Consider the following 9,819-nt stretch of genomic DNA (forward strand, 5'->3'; position numbering starts at 1 on the left):
TGTTAAAAATTTTTGTTTTTAGTTTTTTTTTTTATTTAGTTATTTATTTATTTAATTTTAAAAAACCAAGTTTTATAACAATCAATATCTGGAATGCATTTTTATTATCCAAAAAAAAAAAAACAGCACATTTTGCTCGCCTTTCGAACTAGTTTCAATTGCCATTATATTTAATTAAATTAGTAAAGTGATGTATTTGAAATTAATCCAAGTAATCACAATTAGATGAAAAAAATAAATAAAAGGATTATCAACAAGTTTGATAAAGTATGTTTTAAGTTTGTTATGACAAATTCACAATAAAATTAGACTTCAAAAAATGGTAAGATATAATATGCTATACAAGTTGGAAGGTGCTTGAGATTTACTGTGTGAAATGAAGGAAGCAGTAGATGACCATAGTCACTTTGTAAGAATTTTAGCCTCTTTTGGCTGAATTATTTGCATGTATCTTTTCGCTCATACCAAGCTAATGCCAGGAACCTTTGCAGCATTTCGTTCAACCATTACAGTCCTCACTCTCTCAGAATCCAAAAATCTACCAGCACCACAAAAGATGTTGGATAGAAGCACGTAGTCGCCACCATATTCCCTTTCTAGCTTCATAACATGTTTTGCGACTCTCTCGCCCATCTCAACATCACCATGAAAACTGCATGCTCCTAAAAGAGTCCTCCACACCATGACATTACAAATCTCACTGGGGATGCCTAAGGCTATCTTCTCTGCTTCTTCTAATCTCCCTGCCCTCCCCAACAAGTCTATTATACTTCCATAATGCTTAATATCTGGTGTGATTCCGGAGTCATCAACCATTTTTCTGTAAAATTCAAGGCCCTCATCTACCAAACCAGCATGGCTACAGGCATTTATCACACTCAGAAAGGTAATCTTATTCGGCTTCACAAGTTCATTTTCCATCCTTGTACAAAATTCTTTAACTTCAGCCGCCATTCCGTGCATTGACAATCCAGATATAATAGATGTCCATGAGACCAAGTTCTTTCTTTCATCAACTATATCCTCGAAAACTTGTCTTGCACTGTCAATACACCCAACCTTCGCATAAGCATCGATTAAACAATTCATGACCCGTATATCTAATGCATTAAGTCCAACTTTTTCTCCGTAGGCGTGAAGCATCTCACAACCTTCCACACACCCACTCTTCCAAATGGCTGGAAATATCGTCAGGAGCGTAACTTCGGTGGGTTTGATCCCTTCATCCACGGCCATTCTACGAAAAAGTGACAATGCATCTTGCAGCCGGTTCGCACGAGTGTACCCATCAATAATCCCAGTCCAAGCAACAACGTTCTTCACTGGCATCACATCGAAAACAGCCCTTGCAGACTCGATCTGACCCCACTTGATAAAACCAGTAACCAAAACATTCCAGGTCACCAAGTTCCTCTCAGGCATTTCATCGAATACTTTATTAGCCTCAACCAAATATCCACATTCAACATACATATTAACCAGTGCAGTCTGCACATAGACTCCATAACCGACGAACCCAGCCTTAACGCTGAGACAATGTAGCTGATTTCCCACAATGGGTTGCCTCGAATTGGCACATGCTTTAATCACATAAGCATACGTAAAGCTATCAAAGTCCAAGGGACAAGATTGGTCTTTTAGGAACTTAAAGAGAACAGTAGCTTCGTGAGGGAACGCACCAAGAGCATAATGCTTCAGCACAGAGTTCCAAAGCGCGAGTATTCCACAACTCTCATCAGTACGCAGGAAGTGAGCGTGAATTTGCTGGATTGGGCGGCGTAAGTGTTGGTGCTTGTGGAGTAGCGATAGAAGATGACGGTAGTAGTATTTTCTACAACTCATTTGATTGCTTCACCTCATAGTTTTCTTGAATCCCAAAGAAATACCGACAAAATGCGAACTTTACTGCAAAATCCGTGTATTAAAATAGGACACTCTATACTTTTCCAAAAAAAAGTAGGATACTGTATCCAAATAAGAACAAGAACTCGTCAAATCGATCGAGAAATGAAATGTGGCGGCTTTCCAGTTTCCAAATAATACATTTAGACACAGTTTGGTTTCATAAGCTAGACTAAAAAAATATTTTTTTTTTAAAAAAAGTGTTTTTTTAGTTATCAGGTGTTTGGATGGCAAAATAAGTTCTTAAAAAAACACTTTTTTAAGTCAAAATTAGAGTTTTTTCAAAAGCAAAAAATTACAGCTTAAAAAAACATTTTTTTAAAAAAAAAAGTCTACCAAATCCAAACGGGGCCTTACACTCATGCTCGAATCCAGTTTTTCCCTAAGAACATGTTACGATTTTATACAGCTCGCGAATGTAAATTATGTAAAATATGTTTCATATTTTCATGTAAGTAGTAAAAATGATATGTTGAGCAACCATCGTGAGCATCCACGTGAGCATCTGCTGACGTGCCACTCACCTATTGGATGTGCATGATGCAACGTCAGCAGGCACTCACAATAATTTATTTTTGAGCAATTGTTCTAATAATTTATGAATGTGTCCAATTCGTTGAAACCGAACTTTGATTCAAACCGAATTCGAAACAAAATATTCAAATTTTTGAATTTCAAATCGACCTCAAATTCGAATATATATATTTAAACGTTAACTTGTCATAATATTCCAACTCTATTTGGTATGTTTACCCTAGTTATAATTATAATACCAAGTGAAGTGATGATTATTTATCACTATCTATTTAATTATCAAAGCAATGAATGAATGTAAAATAAATAAATAAAAAATCTAAATTGTAACCAAAAGTATTAAATTATATAAATACTTATTATAAAAAATAACAGCATAATGATTATATTGTACAAGAAGTTATACAAATAGATTACTTGATAATTCAATAGGTTAATTGAATTATTTTATACTTTCACTACTATTATAAATCATAACAGCATAATAATTATATTGTCCAACAAGTTATACAAATAGATTAATTGAATTACTTAGTAATTCAATAGGTTAATTGAATTAATTTTTATACTTTCACTACTATTATATTATTATTATCAGCGTTGTTGTTAATTTTATTAATGATAAAATTATTAACACTATTAAAAAAGATTAAATGTGAAGTGTCTTTTAGAACAATATCACAATAAGAAAGACAATTGTATTACTTAATACTAAAAATTTACAAATTACACAAACCCCATTTGATGTATGAAAATAGTTTTTTTAAAATAAATATATGTAACATAATGGACTGCGAATAAGATTAGAAAAAATCATAATAATTTCAAGAAAAGTGAAATAAAGCTGCATACGGGCAATACAACAGAACCACATTTAACAAAAGTGCCAATGATTTTAAAAACAAGCCACTTTCTAAAACCCCCAATAACAAACAAAAAAAAAAAAAAAAAAGAATATACCCACCCCATGGTTCTTAAAGAGAATGAAATCTTCTCTTTATATACAGAAGCCACAATATCAAATATATAGAATCCTAAATCCCAAATTCCCATTTCACCAATTTACATTTAAATTCAATATACCCCTTATTTTCCAGTTTATCCTCTCCCCAAAATTTCAAATACCATTTAGAAAAACCAAATATTGAGGCAGTGACAGTGAATCTTGGAGGTCTTGCAGGCAAACTGACCATTCACCTCGGCTGCGCTCGAGCAGGGAACGAAAGAGCTGCCCGAAGTTCTGGTCGAGTGGATGAATTACGAAAGACCATCGTCTGTGACAAGTTTACCATGTCAACCATAGAAGGTGTCTGATAAGCTTGGACAAGGCTTGTACTATCGGTCGAGTCTCCCCTTGCTGTCGCCCTCTGCCAAGAGTGTGAGCTTAATCCTGACAAAACATAGGCTCTTCCCGACGTTTCATAGACTTTGCGGTTTGCCATTCGTTCTTGCATTGCTCGTAGTTCAGCATCCAACACGAGACACAATCGGTCTCCAGCTCGTGATGACACGGTTTCTGAAAGTATTTTTCGGGATTTCTCGAGTATAGATACTGCGGAAGATAAATCACCTTGGTCTGCAGCAGCTTTAGCTTCAGCCATTGCTTCTGCTGATCTGAGCCTGTTTCTTTGCTTATCCACTTCCATGGAAACCGGTAAAGGTCCAGTTTCTAGTGGCCTTTGAATCTTCACTTCACTTGCAGCATATAAGTTTACGATTTTATTCGTAACCGGATGTTTGTATTCACATCTCACCTGTAAAAGTGAAGTCTCATCGTGAAATTCGTCGATGGGGATATCAACTGTTATGAGAAAATCTCGTTCTTCTTCGGCGTACAAGTCTCCCACATCGATGCTTCCTTTTCTTTTATCAGAAGCCAAAATAGTTTTGTAGCTTCCGGATTTCAACCTGTTGAGTTGAATCAGAGGATCAACACACTCAACTTCCACTTTCAAGTTTTGGACGACTACGCTCAAAAGCCCCCCGATACACTGTGCAAAGGCATCTTGAATCACATTCTCTGCCTCTATAAAAGAAAACGTCCCACCAGATGTCTCCGAGATCAAATGCATTAAGACAGCATCATGATCCGCACCAAAACCAAATGCATGTACAGGGACACGAATACTCGAAGCACTATCTGGATGGATGGAAACTGGAAGCAACGACTGGTAATCCAAGCAGGAGTTGGCACCGCTTGGGCTAGTATTGGAATATGTATCTTGTCCATCAGACAACAGTATGATGCTGCTCACAGGATTTTTCCACTTCCGGTCTGTCATCACTTTGGCAGCCTTCCTTAGGCCCTCTGCGATGTTAGTTCCACCATTCGAAGTCAAGGAATTAACAGCTTGTATGGATTCACTCCTTCCTGTTTCTGTCATTCTTCGAAGAGAAAAGACTCGACGAGCTGTGGAGGAAAAAGCGATAACAGACAGCCTGTCATGTGGGCCTAAGTTTTGGATCACGAATCCCATTGCCCGTTTAAGCAAGGCAAGCTTGGTGCCTGCCATGCTGCCACTGACATCAAGAACTGCAACAAGGTCGACTGGAGCTCGAGTTTGATGCATCGATGATAGTCCCTCCCCATCAATCTTCGAATTTGGCAGTGATAAAGCTGTAACGGGCGCTTTGAGGTGAATTAGGACCGAAAAGTCGTTATGGGATGTAAATTTTTTAACAGCAGAAACTTCGGTGTATGTTTTCACTTCAACCACTCCATTCAGATGTCCGTCATCATCAGAGTTATCAACAGTTGCGGGATTCTGATTGCCACTGGGTTGTTGAATGGTAACTTCGTCGTCGTCGTCGAAGAGACGAGGTTCAACAGAATGAAAAGGAGCAGAAATATTCCGATTACCGTCCACGCGTGGAGATGGTCTAATAACGGTCGTCAAGGCATCATCTTGGAGCCATGGCACATTATTTATCCTCGATCTTCCATGAGCTTTCTCAGAGACGGGACACTGGAAGGGGATTTCTTTCCAATTCGCCCGGCAGACAGGGCAGCTTTGTTTTCCATGCTTCGAGTTAGATGCAATACAATGGAAATGAAACGAGTGGGAGCATTCTGCAGTGAAAATGGCGTGGCCATGGCCAGGTTTCAAGGTTGCTAAGCATATTGCACAGATTTTCTGTAAGGGAAAGAGCATATAATATGATTGTTATAGACAAGTTAAGCAAATGTACAAGTACAACCAAGATTTACCAATCCCTTTTTCATACTTCCTGGGCAAATTTAATTAAATCCTAAAATTAAGAAGGTCCAAGAAGCATAATTTAAGATGCTCAACATAAATTACTTCGTTTGATAAACAAAAACAATTCGTACAAATCGAGACTCCACACAATGCCGATATTTTTAAATTTCTTCCCACATGACATTTCAAAACGAACAAAATATAGGTCTCATGGACTAGATTTTAAAAGTAAGATTAGTTTTCAAATTTTCTAGTCATTAATTAATGGGACATTTACATTTAACAATCTAGTTAATTTTCAATAACATGGGTGGGGTACCACAAATATATATTTTTCAGCACATCCAACTCATCCACTTGAGGTCAATTCTCCATATGTCTTAGTTTGAAAATGGCCCCAAGAAATTGCATTATATATAATGTATACAAAATAGTTGTTATTTTATAAAATAGACCTTTTAAATGCTCCACCTCATTGAATAGTTATCCATCAAATATCTGTATATACTGTATGATAAAGGGCTGACCCGACACCTCCATGTCACAACATTGACTTCCGTGCCTCAACATGTGAAATATAACACATCATATCATAAATCATAAAATGTTAAATATCTATCATTAAGCAAACTTTTTGACCACAAAAAAAAAATAGTAATGGAAATAATAAGGAAGATGCAATATAAGTAAAAAAAATAACACAATGAAAACAAAATGCATAAAGAAAATTGTCTCCCAATGATTAGTAAGAAACAAAGCAATGCATGAAAAACCCAACAAAGTAAGACTCTAGAAAGAAAGCCCTTTGAAAATGTAAAGGTAGATAGGTAGGATCTCATCACTAATAATGATACTTTTGATGCATTAAAAAAATTCGTTGAAAAACAAAGAGATTTAAAGCATGTGTATAAAAAGAAGTGGAGATCAGTATTAGCTACAAGATACACATTCCCTTTGCGACCCCTTCGGCCTTTACTTTGATAAAAGTTTAACAGGAACCAAATCTCGCAACACGAGACGGAGCTAGACGGATGCACGTAAACTAGGTCGTAACCGTGGCTCCGTCCGCCGTCTTAATTTTCTTGTAATCTTAAATAATTTATGTGATATATATATATACACACAAAAAGTATTTAATTATAATCTCTATATTTCTTGATTCTAAAGGCCATCTAAGGTCAAGTTGAACATAAAAAGGGGTGTGAGGAAATGGGGCAAAGTATGTGTTGTCATGTGTGTGAAACAGTTCGAGTTGCTGACCAAGAAAAGCACTTTCTTTTTTCCCTTCTACAGAAGAAGGGCAACTGAGAAAGGAAAGATTACAGTGTCGCACACCCTTTTTAGCAACTCTTGTCAGCTAAAATAAACAAAAAGATTTAGAGAAAAATGTAATTCCATTCCCCTAAATTTTTAGGGTTTTGGTCTCATTTAGCCAAAATTTTAGATTCTGTGCTGCTCACTCGATACAAGAAAATGCCACTGAAATCTAAATCACAACAAAAACCCATTAATTATTTCAAATAACCACCCTGTAAAAATTGAAAGCATCACAATATGTCCATAGTATCATATCGCTACCCTTCGGTGCGAGCGGTTAAATCTTGGGCAAACCCCTGCGACTGGCTGACCCGATATAATGTTGGTATGGAATCGAACTATTGACCATTAGTTAGATGTTGACTTACTTCACCGACTCGAACACTGTCAAGGATTAACACTTAACATACATGGCCTACATGTACTTTTTATATTAAAAAAGTTAATAAGTAAAGCTATGGTTTAACATACATGACCTAAATTCTGAAACATTAATAAGACTGTGTCCATTATTGTCGATTACAGCCCCAATACAGAGCTCTACCCCACGTGATGACACCCTATGGTTATACATTTCAACCACTTCATTGGAAGACAACCAAATATATATAATTTTTAGTTTGTTATGGAAAAATAAAAAAAATAAAAAATGGCTGGAAAAAGTGAAAAAGAAATAGGATTATTTATGGCATTCACATTCGTTGAAGCATTTTTTGGGATTAGCAAAGTTAGTAAATGAATGGAATTCATTATCAAGAAAATCATTTTTCTTCCACCTTCTCTTCAAAAATTATTTTTAGAAAAATTACAAAAATATTTAACCCCCTTTTTTTCTAGAAATGCTGCAAATTGCAATAGCATAATTTATTGTAGATGCAACCTAAGAAAAGGAAGAAAAAAACATAAAATAATCGCTAACATTTGCAAAATTTTTAGGGAATGGAAAAAAAAAACCATTGAAAATTCATAACTTCAACACTATGAAATGATAAATTTATGAGAACTAAGAAAATAAGCACATAGAATTAAATTATCCATAATAATAAAAGAAATTCCATTTTTGACCTTGCTAGACTTGGTGGAGTGCTTAGGCAAGCGGAGGCCGGAGGAAGAAGGCGTCGGCGTGGTGGGCATTCGCAGCCGATGTCCCGAATCAGAGGGCGACAAAGACAAGGATTCGGAGAACCTCCCGGCGGGCGGCGGCGGCGCCAACGCCGGCAAATCCTCCGCCGTCCTCGGAACATAGAGACACGAATTCATCTTCAAACCCAGAGCCATCTTCACTTTCGTCCATTTGCTCCCCACCATTTTGCACACAACTTCAAGAACCACACTCACAAACAAATTTTCTTCGATTCAGGTACAAATCCGGGTGCATGTGCGGATAGTGGAGGGAGATATCGAAGTGGGCGACATTTTTATTCAGAGAACAGATCTCAATGGGAGCTGAGAAAGATTCTTTGTAATATGTTTTGTTTTCTTGCGAGCTTTCTCTTCGGTTTTTGGGTTTGTGGGTTCTGTTTCAAGTGTTTGAACACGGCAACCAATGGCTTTCTTTTACGTTTGACAACCAAAAATATTTGTGTAATTTGTAACAAGTAGGGGAGAGAGAGATGGTGGGGAAGGGCAAAAGTGGAAAGTGTGTTTGGGGATATACTATTTTTATTTTATTTTATTTTATTAATATAAAATTAATTGTTGTGATTTGAGGAAGTTTTACCTTGTGGCTGCCTGTTGAGGCTTTTGACTTCACTTTAACCCTTTTTAAGCATATAATTAATCGAGGCTGAGGCACATCAATCCCATTATCGCGTTGAAGTTGGACGAAAGAATATATATATATTATTTTAAGATTTCGAACATTATGTTATATACATTTTATTTTATATATAAAATTTATCCATTAATTAATAAAATAAAATATATGTGTTCTTCAATAAGAAGACAAACATTTTCGAATAAGTGAATTCATGATATGGTGTGATAGTCATAGCTTAGATGTTAGCTTGAAGATCCAATGATTCAAATATAATTTGGAGTTACGAGGTTCATATGTTTATATATGATCTTCGAATACATAAGAAAATCGAATTTAACATAATACGGTAGGTTGAAAGTTTTTTAACGGTCCTATCGATAATCACAAAATCAATGAACTAGAATTTAGGGTAGGGGGATGGGGATGCAAGGACGGATTTAGCTTATGTCAGTCTTAAGCTGTAGTCCACCCTAAATTTTTTTATTATATATGTAAGTTTTTTTACTTAATTCAATAAAATATATTTTTCACACCGAAAGTCTAGCTCATCTTCTTAATTCTATTGCACAACTTCATTTTTAGGAAGAAATTTGCATTTTGGTCCTGCAAATTTGTCATTTTATGATTTGGATTCTTTACGTTATCAGATTTCAGTTTTAGTCACGTAATTTTTTTTTGGTAATACTAGTTTTTTTTATTGGAAGTGCTAATGTGACACTGTACACTTTAGTTTTATACCAGTACTGCATTGTTTCTATGTCAGAGTCAATTCGAAAAAAATATAAAGTTGCCAAAAAAACAAAGATAACGGACTATAATTGAAATTTGACAACATAGATGATCAAAATCCTAAAGACAAACATAAAGGACCAAAAACACGAATTTTCTATTTTTTGTGAATAGTGCAATGTAATGATTTTTTTTATAATATATAATTTATTGATAAGTCCAAGTCCACCCCAACTCTAATTCTTGGATCCGTTCCTAGGCTGAGTTTGATTTGAAATTGTGCAATTTGATTAGAATATTTATTTATTTATTTATTTTATCACGACTCATTCAGTTTAATTTTTCGAGAAAACATATTTTAAATTGCTTTAAGTTTTT

General features: G+C 35.6%; 2 protein-coding genes across 2 annotated transcripts; both read right to left on the reverse strand.

The window, feature by feature from the left end:
- Window positions 1-288: 288 nt before the first annotated feature.
- On the reverse strand, window positions 289-1,926 carry LOC140892518 (pentatricopeptide repeat-containing protein At1g09220, mitochondrial). Its single transcript, XM_073301441.1, has one exon. It carries the CDS (start codon window positions 1,840-1,842, stop codon window positions 460-462), a length of 1,383 nt encoding a protein of 460 aa, XP_073157542.1. The 5' UTR covers window positions 1,843-1,926; the 3' UTR covers window positions 289-459.
- A 1,320-nt stretch (window positions 1,927-3,246) lies between these two features.
- On the reverse strand, window positions 3,247-8,500 carry LOC140890570 (E3 ubiquitin-protein ligase WAV3-like). Its single transcript, XM_073298446.1, has 2 exons — window positions 8,019-8,500; window positions 3,247-5,570 (listed from the first exon to the last, which is right to left on the reverse strand). Exons 1-2 carry the CDS (start codon window positions 8,259-8,261, stop codon window positions 3,630-3,632), a joined length of 2,184 nt encoding a protein of 727 aa, XP_073154547.1. The 5' UTR covers window positions 8,262-8,500; the 3' UTR covers window positions 3,247-3,629.
- Window positions 8,501-9,819: the final 1,319 nt, after the last annotated feature.

This window comes from Henckelia pumila, chromosome 3 (assembly GCF_033568475.1).
Source record: "Henckelia pumila isolate YLH828 chromosome 3, ASM3356847v2, whole genome shotgun sequence".
Lineage (NCBI taxonomy): Eukaryota > Viridiplantae > Streptophyta > Magnoliopsida > Lamiales > Gesneriaceae > Henckelia > Henckelia pumila.